General features: G+C 41.4%; 1 protein-coding gene across 1 annotated transcript; it reads right to left on the bottom strand.

Moving 5' to 3' along the window:
- Window positions 1-322: 322 nt before the first annotated feature.
- On the bottom strand, window positions 323-18,464 carry zmat3 (zinc finger, matrin-type 3). The gene is made up of 6 exons (XM_047587625.1): window positions 18,264-18,464; window positions 12,627-13,351; window positions 12,395-12,535; window positions 11,756-11,922; window positions 11,015-11,118; window positions 323-6,876 (listed from the first exon to the last, which is right to left on the bottom strand). The coding sequence occupies exons 1-6, from the start codon at window positions 18,385-18,387 to the stop codon at window positions 6,668-6,670; spliced, it is 1,470 nt and encodes a 489-aa protein (XP_047443581.1). The 5' UTR covers window positions 18,388-18,464; the 3' UTR covers window positions 323-6,667.
- Between the last annotated feature and the right edge of the window lie 834 nt (window positions 18,465-19,298).

The following is a 19,298-nucleotide window of genomic DNA, read 5'->3' as shown; positions in this document are numbered from 1 at the left end:
GGTCTGTGAATCCTCACTAAAGAAATTACGACTTATACTTGAGGCAAGCACGCCGCATTTCAAACAACCTGTTCATAAATTTATTTGTGAGACATCCTTTGTTTGTGAGACAGATAAACAATCTACCAGGAGCACAAAAACAGCGTTCTTGGCAGAAGTAGGATGAAGAATAATGAGCCTGGTTATCGGTGCAGGGGTGGGGGGGAAAAAAAGCTAAGGAGTCAGCTAACAGAACGTTTATTTCCCCCGGAGCGGTCCGAGCTGAGCCGTGGAGGACAACACACGAGACAAACATTCACTGCAATAACCATCAACTCAGGTGTTATCATCTGTACGTTTATTCGTCTGTCAGAAAACACACACACACACACACAAACGCACGCACACGTAGCCTCAGAAATCAGCGTTATCTGTTGTCCAGGCACCCATTCAGTCAGTCAACGGTATATTGGCAACATTGTTCAGAGGCACTGAAAGTGTGCTGAGGTTTTCACAGAGAGTACAGGGGTGGCGTATACTGTCCTGCAGGGGCGCTGCTAGGAGGTTTAGGGCCCCTGGCAGGAAACAGAGGTGGTGGTGGTGGGGAGGGGGTCCTGAATTCTGTCATTGTGCAACGCTGTCTCCTTCTGTAGACCAGGATACATGGGCTTAGATGTGAGGCTGTGATAATCAGTGACCCATACATCTGGAAAGAGACATTTTGAGAAATGGGTTTACTTGTTTCCTGACCGAGAGTGAGGTGATGACAAGATTGATACAACTTTTAATTTTTTCTTTGTATGTGTGCCCAGAAAGGATCTGGAAGCAGGATTAACTTATCTTAGCATAATGAATGAAATTCAAAAATGTCTTAGGATTCAGCATGTGGTTTTAATTCTCTTTTATGACAACTTCAACACAGTCTGTGCTGGCCATGTCTGTCCAATGATCATGTCCAAGTCATGACTTCTGCAGTGCAAAAGACTTCCGGGATCACAAATTTGTGCTGCAAACTTTATCACAGCAATACCAGAATGCATTTCTATGCTAAAGTACCTTTGCTTGTACCAAGAGTTACGAGCTGCAAAAAATGCGTAGGATAAAAAAGTTGTTGGCAAGACAAAGTTTCCCACCTGCAACTCCTTGCATCTTGAGAGTGTTAAGCTTTATAGCATTTATAGCAGGTACGGCTGTATCATTCTGTAATTACACCACTAAAATGCTAAGCTAACATGTAAAGCTCATGTTGGAGCGGAAGTTAATGAATGTGGATGAAAGAGCTAACGACCAATCTCGGGGAAAGGAAATCGAAGCCGTAAGGAAAGTGACAAAGCTGCAGTTCCTGGAGCGGCCACTGGAGACTGGCACCAAAAATGAGTCAATCCCCATAGACCTCCATGTTAAAATATCGAACTTCATAGCAAAATACTGGTACAATAAAATGTTTTTGGTCTCTCTACAGTTTGGAAGCAACTTCAAATTTGTACATGAAAGATCATAGTTTCATTGGTTTACTTTGCATGAAAATAATTATTATAAATATTATATAAAGAGTAACTTATCATCAAGGACATATTTACTATAATTATCAGGTAGATTTTCTATGAGGCATTCATTCCACAAGATATATTTGTATAGAGGCTCTCAAAAGCAAAAGAGTGAAAGTGAATATTGCAAACTGTGATTTATTTTTTTTTTTTACTTTTGGACTTTCGGGCTAATCCTCGCCTGTAGTCTTATACTAAGCTAAATTATGCACAGACACAGTGTTATCAATCTTCTCATCCAACTCTCAGAATAAATATTTCCCAAAATTCCACCTAATTTTTGCAACATATGCTACTTTGGAAATCCTGCTGTAAAGCCAGTAACACTTTCTCCCCCAGCTGTGGTGGAGGTGGTACAGTGTCTGGAGAAAATCAATTTCGCTGGGTGACGGTTAGAGTTTTCATCAGAGGCTGTTATTACCGAGTCCTTCTGGTCTCATTTGTGGCCACATGACTGTGACCGAGGAGTTGTGGCCTCATTTGGGCCTAATTCTAACAGCGGACAGATGGTCCCGAGTTGTTACCTGAGCTCAGTTATCTAATACCAGTGCTATTCCTCATAACAGCTGCACAGAAAAATAAAAACCCAATTATTGGATTCTGTTTTCTCCAGGCACCAGACCTGAAGATAAAAAACTGTGTATATATATATATATATTTTTTTTTTTTCATGCTCTCTCTGTAGTGTTTAAAATCATCTCTTTTTATGGCAGAACTCTCTTGCAGCTCCATCATCTCTGTGTTTTTTTTGCATTGCATTCGGATAATTTCATTCCCAAAGTTTTACTTTTCTTTCCTGTAACCTCACCGTGATGCCCATCCATCCCGATCTACTCTGGCCAACAGCGCAGCACACAGATTAACACATAGAATTACAAATATGAAACACGTCAGCTTCAGCTTCTCACCTTGTAAACATCAGGATAGGAATTATTGACAACAACAGCTTCACTTGAATTAAACAACATATGGTCGCATACTTTTCTTTATAAACACCCAGTGCCTTTTCTTTTTTCTTTTTTTTTTAATTTTAATATATATTCAGTGCAAAATTGTGAGTCTTTCCAGGACCGTTTCGTAGACCGGTCGCATAAAAAACGTTCACCCTCGTATTTCCTCTGTCATCAGTAGAAACATGTCAACGGTTAGTAAGTATGACGTTACTCATGCAGGGAATAAACCAGATACAACGTGGGACGTTTGTCGGCCATTTACAACAAAGTTCAACTTCTATAACTTATGGTGCTGGAAAAAAAACAACAACAAAAGAAAAACGTTAAGAACAGCATTGGTTAATAACGGTGAAACCAATAATTATATAAATATATTATAGTTACCAATCTCTATAGTCTTTAACAAGTTAACACAGATGGAACAAAACAAAAGGAAATGGTACCGCAGGGTTTCAAAATCTTTCAAACGACAACTAAACAGTCTCTCTATGTGCATTAATGCATCTATTAATCTATTATAGTGACCATGCTGGAAATAAAAGTGCAGGCTATTAAACTTCTTCTTTTTTTTTCTTTCTTTTTTTTGGATCTTTAAATGCTACAGTATCCATCTAAAAAAAAAAACAGAGCTGTGTAGGAGGAGCTCTTTACCGGTGGTTTGTCATGTTTCAGCCCATTACACTACAAACTGTTGTATTTACTGTTATTTTCAATAATTCGAATCACAAGAACAAATCCTTTGGATGGATTGAGGCTTTCGAACTGTTTCCTTTATTTTATGGGAAGATAATTGAGGCTTTGGTTCGAATTATTCATGATCTGAGATACTTTGTTTAATCTTATGTAAAGCTTCGCTGACGTGCGACCCCTAACATTGGCAGATCTTTTAAGAGCTAACCCAGAACCATTTGCTGTTATTATAATCGGAAAATATCTAGGTTTAAGGTCAATACATATGGAGGCATATGCTACCCTCACCCATTGTGTTCTATATAAGCCGCAATCAGTCCATGCATTATGCAAAACAACGCCTTTTAGCCTAGTTTTTCTGGAGGTATATATGTAGAATATTAAATTATTAAATTAAATTCTTCTGACCACCTCCTTGAATTGTGTATTGCCTATGTCCTGTAAAAATGAAGTCACCGTGGAGCCTGCATCATTTTCCCAGAAACCACATTATCCTCAGGTTTCACACAGATCTGAAGATTATGGGGGTGCCCCCTGATATGGCCGCTAATACAGCTGAGGCTTTATTACTGGCACAAATATAGAGAGTTTTTTTAATATAATCCGCATATGGGTAAACATCTGCATTCAAATACTCGATGCTCCAGCTTTGTTTGTTAATCTGAAGGAATAATATCAATCTTTGGTCAAACGTTATGGCCGTAACCCTTGATGAGTGGTCTTACGTAGATAATGCCGCATTTTAAGTTGTCAAAACAATAAATAAATAAATAAATAAAAAAGCAGGGGACTGCTACTGTAGAGGGTCCAAATAAGGCTCTTTAGTTCACAGGAGTTTTGATTTTCCTTCATTCCTTTGCAATTTATTATTCCCCGCGCCTGCTGAAAATCTTTAAAAGCTCTACTGGAAATCCAGGAACATAATAAAAGGTTATGCTACCAGTGCTTTTATGTAAGACAAAGTGTGTTATTTCTAGGAGGAGGAGGGGGGAGCGCTATTAACAGACTCCTCGACTAGCTGCGGCATCTCATACACAGCTTCTAGTAACAGCTCTGCTTACATCAGCCCCTCTTTTTGTTTCCCTTTTGATTAAACTGTGCAGCGCGGCGGGCTAATAAACAGCCTGGCATTTTATTTTCCATCCTCCACTTGTCTCTCTCCCCTTCTGGCTCTGGCTTTCTCTCGTGTTTAAACCCCCACCCCCCGCCCCCCAATCACCACATTACGTCGTCCTCACAGTGCTTTTCTCCTGAGTGTCCCTCCTGAGTGCATGTCTGGTCAGGTGTGTGTGTTTGTGCTCCAGAGACAAATATAAGAAGTGAACAGCTGCCTCTCCCCACAGCCAACTAAACCAACCAATGGGAAAGCTGGGAGGTTGCTTTCGGTTCACTTTGCAACACATCTAATTATGTGAACTGATCAGACCTTTGACTGATTCAATTACGTGGGAGTGTGCGGGCACTGTTGTTCTGCGGAAAAGGCTGGAAAAGCTCGTTTAAGCGACAAATCCAGGCCGTTTTTTGTACGTTGTGCAGAAAGAACACGCTGGCAATTTGCAGATCCTCCTGGAAATGTATTTTTGCCGTAACATAAAATAGTTTTTTAAACAGAGGATTATTAAAGAACCGTCAGTCTGCTTTGAGTGTTGTGAGCGCAGTAAAGGCACAGCACACAGTTTTTCGTAATTTAACATGGGACTGAGCTCATCGTGACTGCGCTGCGTTCAGCTCGGCTGCACTGAACGTGATATTAGAGAAAATCTAATTTGATTCCAGTTGCCCGTCTTTTTTTGAAAAGGCTAAAGATAGAAAAACAGCCGGGCCTGGATCATGTGAGGGAAACAAAAAAGAAACAACAAACAAAAAAAAAGTAAAACCTGCTTACGTCCCCTTTGGGTAATCGAGATCGATTGGAAGAATGAAACGATATGTCCTCCAACCAGAAACACCCAGGAGCTCAGCTACGGTATTTGTAAGCTAATTTGAAGTTTGGAGTTAAATGCTTTTGTGTGCCCGCTTCCCGTCGGGTTGGACATTTCTTCCACTCAAGAGGCATCGATAGGAGATTCATCTGCAACCAGCGGCCTCTCCTGACACGCGTTTCCCCTAGCACGGTCGAAATGATGAGACTAGCAGCGTTTAACGACACACCAATGGTACCAGAGTTACTTTACAAATTGACGAAAACACCCAAAGTGGTATATGGGAGGGGGGTCGAAAGTGAAATCCACACTCAAACGTACAGTGCCGATAAGTAGACATTCAGTCAGTGCACACACTGTGTACAAGATTCCTGATAATTATTAAATACATTATGAGGATTTACAATATATGCTATAGGCTAACATTAACTAAAGAATCAATAGGATCCATTTATACTGTACTATATTTACATTTATCGCATTAATTTAGGTATATTTACAGTTTTTGTGGATTCAGTACAAGAAGAGAGATGACACAGAATATAGAAAAGCCCAATCGATACTGCAGATTGGTTTCCACAATAAATGGCTAGCCAAAGCTTACTCTTTAGCCGAGTCCCTTCCAAAAGGCACAAACAAGGCTAGCAAGGGCTTAGCCTTTAGCCTGATACACACCAAAGGACCAGTAAGAGGTCAGCTGAAAATCAAGGTTCATATAACACTGTATCTACTGCATGATGTTCATTGTGCTTTGTGTTCTTTAATTAGCAAGTAGCGCTTTGGATTTTATTTTCTGTTACAAAGATGCTGAATTGGCTCTTGTGTGGGCACTATGTGGCCCTGGAGTCCCTGTTACAGGCCAGCTATAAATAATAAATAAATAAAAAGGAATACCTGTAGGGGTGATTAACACAGAAGAAAGATTTGTCTTGAACTAAAACTTAGTCCTCAGTGACTGTTCTCCTAAGAAGTCCTGAAACATTGCACATTTCTCTTGCTTGAATCCTCTGCACGGTTGCCTGCTCTTGCTCCTGTTGTCCTCTCCTTGTAGCCTAAATAAGCCAAGATATTTCTTTGCATTTCATTTACATTCGCTGACTCTCAACACATCCTTCGGCCCGACCAAGGACGGACGACCTGAACAAGTATTGGGTCAAAAAGTATGTTTCAGTGCCTAGAATTTTTTTTTCTTTCTTAGCTGCACGTTAAAAAAAGACACTTAACTTCTTGAACAATATAAATTAAATCCAATTAAAGCATCCTATGGTAGAGCAGATGGGATTGAGCGGGTGGGCTTCCCCATCAGGACGGACTTGGGACGAGATCAAACGATCAACCCTCCACTTGTACACTGATCTACACTACAACCATTTTATATATATATATATATATATATATATATATATATATATATATATGAGGATTTAATTAATTGTTTTTTAGGCCTTTTTGGATAATCGCTTCACTAAACGTGCCCCTCATATACGAGGCAGCTGGCTCTCCCGTTCTGCGGTCTATCTACTCTGTCCTCTAGTCCCTGTCTTTGCTCTTCCCACCCCTCCCCCTCTCGTGTCTCTTAGCTATAGCCGAGGTTCTCCATCTCGTGGCGGTATCTTAACTCTGACACTTTGGCCTTGTGCTGCTTGCTCTCCAGGTGCTGCCTGAAGTCCGTCTCCTGCTCGGCTCCGCAGTTGCACATGGAGCAGTAGAACTGTCCGCTGGGAGTCACACACATGGCCAAGTCCCTGGGGATGTGCTGCCTCGGCCTGGGGTTGTAGTACGGCCCTGGTGGTGGAGAAAGATGGGTAAGACGATGGGTGAGACAGAGGGAGGCTGAATCATCTCTGTTTCAATCTGCCATGACATCTGGAAGGACAGTGCAACATAGAACTGAAAGACTTAAGACTACACTTAAAAAATGTACATTTACTTATAAACTCCTTCACAGTTTGTAAACATTGTGACGTATTATGAGGGGCGGGGCTTAGCTGGAGGCAAAACATCACAAACACTATAACCTGTAAACACATATTTATTAGCATATTTCAGTGGACTGTTCTGGCAAGATGTGAAAACACATATTATAGACAATATACTAATACATTCACTGTCTGTGACTGTGGCTGTTATTTTAAAAAGTTGACTCTGACTGATGGGACTACATCCACTGACTCCTACACTCTCACTCACTGGATGGACGATTTGACCAAAGGAGGACACAGAGGAGACGAAGTCTGGTCTGTCTTTATCAAGTGAAGCCTTTCAACAAAGATATTACAAGAAGTAAGTGGAACCACTGTGGAGGGTAACGTAGTAAATGCAACTTCTGCTTGGACACCCCTGAAACACGTTAGCTAATGTTGCATTAGCTAGTGGTTAGCATTAGCATTAATGTGTACAAGATTCCCCCAAATAATTATTAGCTTAACGTAATTTCAATCAACAAACCCATAATGTTATCCAGGCTGAAACTGATGATGCATTACACAATTAATTAGTAATAAATAAGTAATTCTGATTCTGATATTAATCTTATCTGATAAGAAGTGTGCTGTTGTTGGTGATTGTCTCACTCCAATTGTTTCTTCTAATCGCCAAAGTCTATTTTGCCTCCAGTTAAGACTGTGACGTCACAGTGGTTTAGGTCATGAAGGGGTATACTGTATATATACGTTCACTTTATTATTAATTTATGTTGTTTTTGTTTCTGTCAATCTGTTTTGGTAAAAACTCACATGTGAAACCACAACTAATAGAAACATCGATGGACACAAAAAGAAACAACATTCAAACATCCAAATACAAGAAACATACAATAAGCAACATTCAAGCATTGACAAACAGACAAAGTGCAGCACTGGCAATCAAATATTTGACAATCAGACTTTTAATTTACTGACTTCCGTGAGCCCCAGACTTTCTTTTAAGAAATTTATGGCATATATTTACTAAACTGAGTGACTGATCTCTACAGCGGATGGAAACTAAGTACAAACATTCAAATTCTTATGTTATTCTGCTAATTAAGAATGCAGTCATAGTAAAGACTGACCACTTTAGCACGCTAAACAACAACATTTTAACCTTTCACAGATATAAAAGGAGGTGTGGACTCTTGATCTTCCTGCTAAATAAATTACTTACACAAGTTGATCGATCACCAAAGTGGATTAATCCACTAATTGCGCAAATCTTAGGCTGCGGATCACAAACCACCTTTCAAAACTGATTTTGCAAATGAGCCAATGAGCCTTTTAATTATAGTCTGATCTATTATTGCTGTGTGTGATAATGACACAAGTTGTTGACCATAGCGGACCACTGGAAAAGGCTTGTTTGTGAGTGTGTTAATGCAACAGAATAAAAAAAGAGAGAGAGAGAGAGAAGATAAAACAACAGAGAGAACACAACCGCGGGACAGAGAGCGAGCTATTTTAGGGTTTGTCCATCAAGAAAACTGATTGAATCAGCAGAGTGAGGGAAAGAGAAAGAGAGAGTTAATGTGCTCCGCTGTGTGATTTATCCGGTTTTATCTCGAGTGCTGAATGTTTTAGTCTGTGGAAGGAGAAGAAGTCAGGCGCCTCAAGAAAGATAAGTCTGACGTCAGCAGAAAGTCTGACATTACCCGATCTGTTACACAAAGCAAACACACTGAAAACATGGTTAAATAAAGAAGCTTTCAGTCTAATAGTGCTTTTTGAACACTGTAGAAAAAAATGTTTGCAGCCATGTCTCACTCTCAGCGAAACAGTTGTGCAGCTCCGCTTTTCCAAAACACCAGAGGAGGCTGATGAGTGGGCACTTGAAAATGAAATCACATGACAGAGATTTCCATCATTATTTCTGCACCGCGCCAGACGTTACTGCAGTGAACGAATGATGCCCCCGAAGCTGATGAAACTAGTGGAGTGTTAAATAAGAATACGCCACTAAACTGTCATTTTTTGTTCTGCTAGTTTTTTTTTTTAGATGAAAATATTTTCAATATAAAATTTCCACGTGCGATTCTCTGGTTTCAGACGTGTTTATCGGTGTTCAGCATTTCTTTTTAACCTATTCTGACATCAGCGAATGAAAGAGCTGCTGTTGACTTTTTTTTTTTTTTTCTCTGCCCCAAGGGCCCTCACTAGCGCTCAGTCAGCGATCAGAGCTGAGAATTTCATTCTGGACAGCAAATCTGACTTCCCATTGACTGGACATACGCAGAATACAGAGAGGGAATCTAATGAATTAAGGAATATATCACGCTACATAAATAAAAAATAAAAAGCTGTTGAAGGCCAAATGCAAAAGGCAACTAAGTACTGGAGCGTCCTTTGAAGAAACACTCAGCGCCATCAGGAGAAAAAAGAAATACTTGACAGCTGACTGCTTCTCAAACCTACAGCTGTTTGTTTATAGTCAGATGACATTTACTTGGGTCACAACTGCACCATTTGTACTCGCTTTAGAACATTTCATCCTGACATGGGACTGAATTTCAGCTTGTTGTCTTTCTGTCCCCCAAAAAACAGCACGGTGTTTGACAGCTGACGATCAGCAGCTGAAATGTTGTTGAATAAACAAATAGTCTCTATTGTCAGACTCACGCTTGATGGATCTGAGTGCAGAGAGCACAACTGAGGACCAGCGTCAGGAGTAGCGAATTATAAAAGTAATGCATTACTTTTTGCTGTGACGCGGTAATGTAAGACATTACAAAAAAATAATTGTAATATTTCATTTGGTGCAAATGACGGTAACGGGTGTTGCAAAGGATTTTAAACCCAAAATTAATTAGATTTGATTAAGTTGTGTGTTTTTATGCAAATTTGAGATTAGCAGAGGAAAATCAGAGTAAAAGTTAACTTCCTGTTGGTGCTAGAGAACAGCTGATTGGGGAGAAGATGACAGCAGCGGCAGAGTTGGACTTGACATTCATTATTTTCAGTTCGTCAGAGAAAAGGATACAAAGAAACCAAAAGACCTCTGTACCTCGCAAAATAACACAAGTAATTTAACGAAACACCTAACGTGGTGCCAGCTTTCTTTAGGTGTTCGGTTACAACATACAGCAATAGCTTCTGGCAGTATTGATTTCAATATGAACACACCTAAATATACAGTATCTCTATCACAGTATGTACTGCACCATGAGCCATAACTGCAACCATTATATTCTACTGATGTTAGCCTTTAGCCTAGCTCAGTCACTGTGTCATTCTACATCACCTTCTACTGGGTGTGGAAATGAGCTACACTGAATGCAATAAGATGTATTGAGAACACAAAATCCATATTTCCAGTTATTTTGGTGAAAGTAACTTAAAAGTAATGCAAAAGTATCGATGCATGGCTCTACAACTGAGCCTCCTCTCAGGAGACCACATAAGTATGATTTCTATTGTATTTAATATGCCATTTTTGTTTGTATTTTTTTAATGTTAACTTTTCCGTCTAATGTGTGCACTGTCCTTGAAACTACATACCGCTGCAACACTGTCAATTTCCCCACAGTGGGATAAATAAAGGATTATCTTATCGTATTATCTTATGAATAACAGGTCCTACAGTCTCTGTTCTCAGGACTTTTCACATTTTACTGTGGCAGAACAGAAATGGGGAAGAAAGCTTTTAGTTTTTCTGCTTCAACCACGTGGAAAATTTTGCAGTCAAAGCTCAAACTCCAAAATCCTGCATCGCTGAATGCATTTAAGTCCGTGATAAATCCCATTATATAAAAGCTTCATGAGTGCAAATGTTTTATTTGAGTGTAAACGTTTTAATTTCTATATTTTATGTCTGTGTCTAATGAAATCATGTGTTGAAACTGTTCAAATCTGACTATACGAGCTGCCATTCCTGGTCAGGTTCCCTCTCTTAAATACAGATCATAATAATAATCTTGACTCGTCTTATCTTATCTGCTATGGTAATAGTTTACCTGGCATGGAGGCAGGTATCTGTGGGCTGCGGCGGTTTTTCACCAGTCGGTACTCATTGCCGTCTTTCCGGTTTCTTCTCGGGGCCACCTCACTGATGCTTTCTCTGGAATGGATGAATGGAGAATGGTGAATGTAACACATTACGTTTGATTATTTTGCGTTATATTATTAGTTAGTTGGCTAGATAATGACTTGATTGAGCATATGTCTGTGTAGGTTCTCAGTCAACCAGGTCGTGATATATCCTTTTTTTAAAAAATCTTTTTTGGACTATTGAAGCATAATTAATTGAAATAATATTTGTTATTTCCTGTTTCAATTTTGATATTTTCTTCCACAGAGGCTGTTGATTTGCTCTACTTCCTGTCTTTTTCCTGCCCTCATTACTACAATAATCAACCTCTCTGTGCATACACCGATCAGCCACAATATTAAAACCACCAACCAGTGAAGAGAATAACACTCAGGGTTCCTACGCATCTAGTACGGAATTTGATTTTATATATTTACAAGTCCGGATAAGTAAATAAATGTCTTTTATGATCGCTGAACACAATGGGACAACTTAATGTTTAACATCGTGTTAATGTTTAACCTTTTTAAAGCCAATATCTGTTTGATGTGAACACTTTCATAGACCGCTTTACCTCATTTAAAAATGATTTCTTGCCGTGATAACATCTGCAAATACTAACGCTGCACAGAAATCAGGAGGAGGCTGCTAACACAGCCAAACCTACATGTTGCTGGAGCTCTGCTGGGCCTCGGCCAGGCGTAGTTTCTTGGCGTGGTTCTTGCCCTGGTAGTGGGCCTGTGCAACTGCTGGTGAACTGAAGGAGGCGTCACACAGTTTACAATAGTCGTTCTCTGTGGCCAGGATGACCCGCGGCGCCCCCTTATACAGCGACTGCACCACACAGGACAAAGACGGACAGTGTTTGGGAGTCAGAGGAGTCAGGGAGCAAACATTGCAGAAGAGAAGAAAGAAATGTTTAGGTCCAGTGGGAGGACAAGGAGAATTCTTATTTCTTCTGGCAACTATGTATGATTTTCAACAGGAAAACACCACTTCAACTTGTGAACATCATCAGTTAACCATTAGAGAAATTAACATGTTAATGTTAGTTACTGTATGTACAGAAAGGAGTGGTTTCAGGTTCATAATACAACACTTTGGAGAAGGTATTTTCTTTTTGAAATACACACTATGCGCTGGCGAGAGGATGAAGCGAGCGACTCCGCTGTTCCCTTCCACCTCCTCACAGGGAACAATTTAAATCAGCAGAGTGGCCACTTCCAGCAGCAGAACGCCCACCTACTCAACTAAAACTGCACCATTCAGGCGGGTTCGTGCCAAGTTACTGGGTTTTGAGCCTGACCTGCCTGCCTGCGTCACTGTCGCTGGATCCTGAGCTGAGGGCTGTCTGGCCGGACGTCTCCAGGACCTCTGGGATCCTGATGGCGGGTGGCTGTTGGCTGCCGGCGTAGAAATTTCTTAACTTTTTACTGTGGTTCTTTCCCTTTATGAGAAGGAGACACATTATTATTATTTTTACATATATATATTTATATATCATATATATGTATGTTTAGGTGTGTAAGTAAACTGACCTGGTAGTGAGCCTGTGCCTGCTGAGCAGAGTTGAGGGTAACGTTGCAGAGTTTACAGTACAGTGGTTTACACAGCTCCTCCAGCCCCAGAGAGTCCTCCTGCTCCTCCATCCCCAGAGAAGAGCCCTCATCCTGGGGCTGCTCGCTGGCTGGGGCTGCTTGACCTGGGAGAGGGCCGCAGATGAGGTTGGACACGGGGGCCGGCATGAGGGCCAGTCCCGGGGGCCTTGGGGGCAGCTTCGAAGGATCGGAGCCCGGAGCAGGAGGCGAGGACAAGGGGCTGGGAGGGAGGGGGAATCGGCAGGCCGCGGGCGACACTACAGGCGGGGGGATGAGTGCCTGGGCGGGGTTAAGGTGTGGAGGCCCCAGTGTTTGTGTGAGGTCCATGGGTGGAGGCACTATTGCTTGTGTGTGATCTACGGGTGGGGGTCCCAAGGTGTGCGGCATCGGCGGAGGCCCCATCGGTTGAGCTGGGGGCATCGGAGGAGGGCCTAAGGCATGTGGTGGGGTAATGGGCAGCGGCCTTAATGAGTGAGCTGCAGTCATGGGAGGGGGGCCCAGACTTGGGGGTCCAATTGCCTGAGCGGGGGCAATGGGCGGCGGGCCGAGGGGTTGCGCGGGCGCCATCGGAGGAGGTCTCAACTGGTGCAGAGAGTCGATGTGGTGGAAAGGTTGCTGGGGGTGGCTGAAGAGACTCAAAGGAGGCTTCAGCATGGTTTCTGGACCTGTGGACACCAGAGACAAAATACAAGACAAAATTTGATGAGGAAGTCAGTTCTGATTCCAAATACTTTACATTGTGTTCCCTTTATTTCCATTATGAGGTTTAGTTTTATTATATTACAAGAAATTGAATCAGCGTTGGAGCACATTTAAATTTCTTTAGCCACGCTCACGGACCATTTAGGTCCTACTGAAATTATTCAACAACTACTGAACGGATTGTCATGAAATGTACGAGACGCTCATAGTTCATTATTATTATTTATCCTCCTGACTTCAAGGTTGTGCTTCTATATGAAATGAAAAAAAAAATACTAAAGTTCAGACACTTATGTTTCTAACGGGATTAATTTAAATAAACTGAAGACTCCATTGGCTTTTCATGGTGCCATCATCAGGATATAAATTTTTTTTTTGTTTGTTTTTTTTGGTCAAAATCATAAAATGTTAGACTGCTAGGGCTGAAAACTGAGCTGGTAAACATGGTAGACCTTACAGACCAGTTTGAACATGTTGTGATGTTATCATTTAACTCAAAACACTGAGGTTCTGGATCGGGTTATAGATAATAATAAAATGGAGATAAATTCTGCCAGTTTTCAGCACATTGAAAAAAAATCCATTGTTTTGAGGAGGACCTAACCATATTAGTTAAATACCAAACGTGGTAACGATGGGATATGACCTATTCTGTCAGATTAGGCTCGAGTCTGTGTTTCACAATTGAACAAAAACAACTCGTATAAATGTCTAAACTAATTAAAATCTAAATTTTGCAGAGGTATATGTGGTTTAATAATGGGATTACAGAGTTAATGAATGGGATGCAGACGCTGATTTAGGTAAATATCATCCATTGACAAACGAAGCCAGTGACAATCGTACGGCGACGAAGAGAAGGAACTCATTTCTTTGAGCCTGGAGGCGGGAGAGGTTTAAAGAGAAAACACATTCTCAGACAGAGAGGCTTCACAGTCCAGCAGACATCACAAAGATTAGGCCGAGCCAGCAGCGCCTGCAGTCACGCAAACGGGACTTTACTTATAGTATACATCCGTGTGTGTACACACAAACAAAGACGGTGACAATAAAATCCTGCTGAAGGTTGACAGCTCATACAGTGTGTGAGTATACTGTACAGACATGGCTGTGTGTACTGTACAAATTAAACTGAGCTAATTTGTTCATTTGTGCTGCAATGAAGCCTAATTTTGTGTGTTTGTGCGTGAGAGAGAGAGAGAGTATAATGGTATATATTGTCAGGTCAGTAATAGGCCAACAGCTGTGTCAAAACTCACTGCGCTGGAAGCTTTCATCTGGAATCCAATGGGACGCCCGAAGGCAGTGAATCATGGACCCAAAATAACACCCCAGGCTGTTTGTGTTTCCGACTGCTGCTCGCTGTCAGCCCATCCGTCCAATCTATCTTGCCGCCTGTCTGTCACCTGGCCTGACTGACCTCAGGAGAAAGGTATGCTGGACAAAGCCCTGACCTTACGACAGTCCTGTCAACAGCAAGAAACTGTGGAAGGGAGATTCAGCAGACCTGGTGTGGCGCCTCTGCGTTAATCGGCCGAGATCATGCGGCATTTGCTCATGAATGAAGATAAAATCGCCGCTTATTGGCATGCGCAAACGCTCTCTTAATATATCTTGATCATGAAAGGTTTCCCATAGTTGGTTTTGGAGCTGCCGCTTAGAAGATATTTTCAGGCATCCTCAGGGAGCATTAACAGTGATTTATTTGTAGTAAACAGTAGAAGAGGTGGGCTGATATTGGCCGGTGTGAATCGATGAGGTGGACAGTTAAAGAGAAACAGCTCTCCGGCTTCAGTAAACAGAAAAAAATGAAAGGAGCCCCAGCGACAGTGCATCACACGACACGCCAAAGCGCGGCCGGGTTTGATACCAAAGAAGGCTTGAGCGTCAAATGTTCGCAAGTTTTCACTGATTTATTTAACTGATTTATTTATTTATTTCCTTGAACGAGACGAGCGAGATGTCGAATCGGGGTTCTGCAATTATTACCGGCCGCACACTGCGCATCATCAGCCTTCCACGAACCCTTCGACCCCGTCAGAGCGGTTCAACACCCCCACCGCAAGGGAGCTGACCCCTTTTTTTGTGCATGATCCATTAAACACTTCACAGAACACATTGTGCCGCCACACAATAGATTACGTCTTTTAACTGCATGCATTGCCTTTAATTATGACCATTTGCCACACAGTTACGTCAGTTGCAATACGAGATAAGCTGGAAATTGTTGCATCAGCTTCCTGCACACTATTCTCTGGTTTGTCCCCTATCTATTCTTCGTTCCTCTTGGCGATACTGTTTCGTGTGTTTATCTGAAACGTAACAGCAACATCACGAAGCCGTTACTGCGTCTGAAACAGAAGCCAACCGTTTTTGGTGTGGTGAGATGATTGCACCTTTTCTTCTACATTTCTTTACATTTGCCCGCATCACACTTCTTCTATGAGAATTTATGTACTCAACGTCTTACTTTTATCTGCAATTCAGACCCTCAAAACTGGTAGAGCCTTCCCTGCATCTCTAACTTGAAGCCCCTCGCTTCTGAGCCTCCGTCGTTCAAGTCTCGTAACATGGTCACTGGTGCTGAAGCCCTTACGGCCAATCTGTCTTTGAACGGAAGAGCTAAAACCATCAAACCATCAAACAGCCTATTTTCCCGAGAGACATGATGATTTGGGGCAGAGGCAGCCTGTACACACACTAAACTCAAGCTGAGGGAAACTGGTCTTAATTATGACACACATTTGTGAACATATTTGCTTCTTTTTTCTATTTTTTTGTTTTCCTAGCAGGGGAAGCAGTCTTGCTGCGATGGCACTAAACGCAGGCGAAAACCTGAAAGAGGCCAAAAAAACTATTTAGCAGATTGCAGATATGGCAGCCAAAATCATTAATAAATATGTCCCTGTTGGATCCAAACAGGAGTAAAACACACTTTGAATTATACCGCTGCACGCAAAAGTAATAAAGAGAAGACTGGTGCTTGACGTTTACTCCGAACAAAGGCTGATTTGTTGCACTTAATCAGAAAACCTAATTGCATATCTGGTCTTTTATTATATCTTTTTTTTCCCACATAATGCATTATTTAAATAGATTGTTTGCAGTGTGTTTCTTGATGACCCCGATGAAGGCCACAAGCCATGACGCATTGGTCTAATAAAGGCGTCCCATGTACTGCAAGTACTGCCAGAGTTAAAACCTTTTTACAATTTCTTTTCCTTCTCCTTCATGCACCTTTGTTGTAGGTGAAGTTGCACCAGAAACACAGACCCCTTTGGCTTTCCATAGTTTTAATTTGAGCAAGATAGGTCAAGGTTAGTCTCCTCCCTCCCTCAGAGACCTGTATCCTCTCCCACGCAGTGCAGTCTACAGAGCTGCAGAACCTAGAGATCATTAGCCACTGCATCTTGCAGCGAAATTTGAAAACATACGCTTGTCGCTTTGCATTTGAGGTTTTGGAGAGGACGCAATCAACCGAGCAAGTCATAATCAGGCTTGTGTAACACTTATCTGACAGAAGCAGCTGTTAAAGTCATCCTCTCTGCCAAAGTTGGAAACAATGAAGTTGAAACAGAATTAATGATTCAATCGCATGTGGATTTTTTTTTTTTTTTTTTTTTTTGGCTTTAGTCAAGATTTTGCAGGTTTGGAGCCAAGACACACAAAAATCTCCTGTCGTAAAGCCCGATAATCTCATGGCCTCCACTGAGAGTCTCTATATAGGCCAAGCATTCGTTTTCTCTGGAGTTTTTTCATGCAGTACTCGGTTGTGTCACATCAATTATGGAGCGATGAGAAGCACATGCCTCCTGCACTTATTCCATCTGCTTGACTGGGAACCGGTCAAGCACTGCGCAGTGCAAAGACCAAAAATGTCCAACTGTACTTTTACTGCAATCCACATACTGTTCTACTGTAAGACACTTTCATACGTCAGTAGCATCCTCACTTTCATTTTCACCTGTTCTTATCTCTTTAATGAATAATTAATCTCTTTAATGACCCAGATCAATTCACCTTGACCATACATTAGGCTGTTATTACTACAGTTTATTGATTTGTATCTAATATAGAAAATAACTTGACATCTGTCTTATGAAGGGCTAGATGTCTTGCTACTGCGGGAAACAAGCATGTGGGAATTTATAAATACAATTATTGATTTGATTTCTTACCTTATAACTCGTTAAACATCGGAGAAGATTAATCCAACTAAGGCTGTGCGCTTCTAAAATTAATTTGACTGGTAGTTTACATTGCAATAATTACAGTGACATCCACTCTAGCAGAGGAATATGAGTGCAGGAGACATGTGACTTATTTAATTGCATGCATCAGTGCAGCTTCATGGCACATACTGGCCTCCAAGTCCCCCAAAACCATCATGCAAGCTAGCAGCCTATAGCTTTGCAGGTGCAGCGAAGAGACACTGTATCACTGCTTCCACATGTCACCATCAGCTGTACGGATTAAGCAGTGCACCGGCGACAGTAGAGAGGAAATCTGGCAATTCGAGAGATGAAAGTGAACGTTGCACTGAGGTTATACGCTGTTTCACATTACAGTCAAACCTGGAGGCTCCCTGGAGCCTAACACACAGCTCTCCTGCAGTGCAAGAGCCCATTAGAGTAACTCGACAGCCTCAGATTTTGCAGAGCAGCCTCCATGCTTTAAATGCTGAACGAAACGGTATCTGGTGCACCACCCAATGTGACATTATGAGGATGACAGCAGCACCAGGGCAACCGGGTTCCTCATCTGCAAACGTCCCCTTTGCTAGATTTTCTCCATCTCCGCACATTTAGCGCATATATACAGCTGCTGGCAGTCACAGGGGGGGGAGAAGATCCTGAATGGCAAGCCTCTCCTTACCTGGCAGTCGGGCGAGATAATGGCTGCTGTCACCGTAGCTGACAGGCGGCGAAGTGTAGTTTCTGCAGTAATCTGCACTCTGGTAGTACGCTGCATCTCCGCTTTTAAGCTGCAGCGCCATCATCGCAGGAACATCCCTCTGCCAACTTCTCCTCTCCAAAGAAACCGGGCGGCCAGGCTGGATGACAGACACTACCAACGCTCAGGCACCGGGAGACTTTCACCGCAGGGGTGTCATCCAGAGGAGCGCGGAATCCGGGAAGCCACATCAAGCAATAATACGACAAAAGTCCCAGCGCGTAAACGTCTTAAATATCTATTCTCATGTGAAATATCTAAATAAAGCCGTCGCGGTCAAATAATAGACATTTTTAATCACGTGAATGCTGTCGAGGTTCCTCCACCTCCCCCCTTTTCCTACTTGGTACAGTCTATTTCCGATGCCACTGCTGCTTCTTTGCATGGGTGGCGATCATGACACATTGTATAAATATGTTACACTTCTGTGGCACACTCACACCACAGCAAACATTGTCAATTAAAAAGCTAATATGATAGCAGGGAAATTTAGTAAATCATGTAATAATAGAGGGGAAAGGAGCTGATTATTAAAGAAACATTTGTCATTATTATTATTATTATTATTATTACTATTATTATTATTATCGTTGTTGTTGTTGCGCCGTTACATATATTGTAATATTCTTTGTTTTGTTTTTTATCTTTTTTTTAAGATCCATCTCACAGGATTTTCCTAAAAATACTGTTGAAAGTCACAGATAAACAAAACAAAACAAAACTAAATAAAAGCTGTCATTATGTCATTGCAAAACTATATGAATATGACTTAAGTCCTATATCCAGTGTTTCTATTTTCATTTTAGGTTTTTTTTTATGTCTATTTGTATGCATGTTTAATATTAGGCCTTTATTTATTTATTCGTGTGTACTTTATGTACGTCCAATATTACAAGCCTTTGTATAGGCCCGTTATAGTATTTGCTATTTATTATTTATGCCCATTTCATTTAAATG

This window comes from Mugil cephalus, chromosome 6 (assembly GCF_022458985.1).
Source record: "Mugil cephalus isolate CIBA_MC_2020 chromosome 6, CIBA_Mcephalus_1.1, whole genome shotgun sequence".
Classification (NCBI taxonomy): Eukaryota; Metazoa; Chordata; class Actinopteri; order Mugiliformes; family Mugilidae; genus Mugil; species Mugil cephalus.
Note: the sequence above shows the minus strand (reverse complement) of the source record. Positions and strands in the feature narration are given on the sequence as shown.

What these genes read in the sequence shown, in the direction of transcription:
- zmat3 (XM_047587625.1), bottom strand. Translation starts at nt 18,387, where the DNA reads ATGATGGCGCTGCAGCTTAAAAGCGGAGATGCAGCGTACTACCAGAGT. An exon ending in AGGCACAGGCTCACTACCAG is followed by an intron (nt 12,536 to 12,626) that starts GTCAGTTTACTT and finishes CTTCTCATAAAG; the next exon opens with GGAAAGAACCACAGTAAAAA. An exon ending in GATACCTGCCTCCATGCCAG is followed by an intron (nt 6,877 to 11,014) that starts GTAAACTATTAC and finishes CTCCACCACCAG; the next exon opens with GGCCGTACTACAACCCCAGG.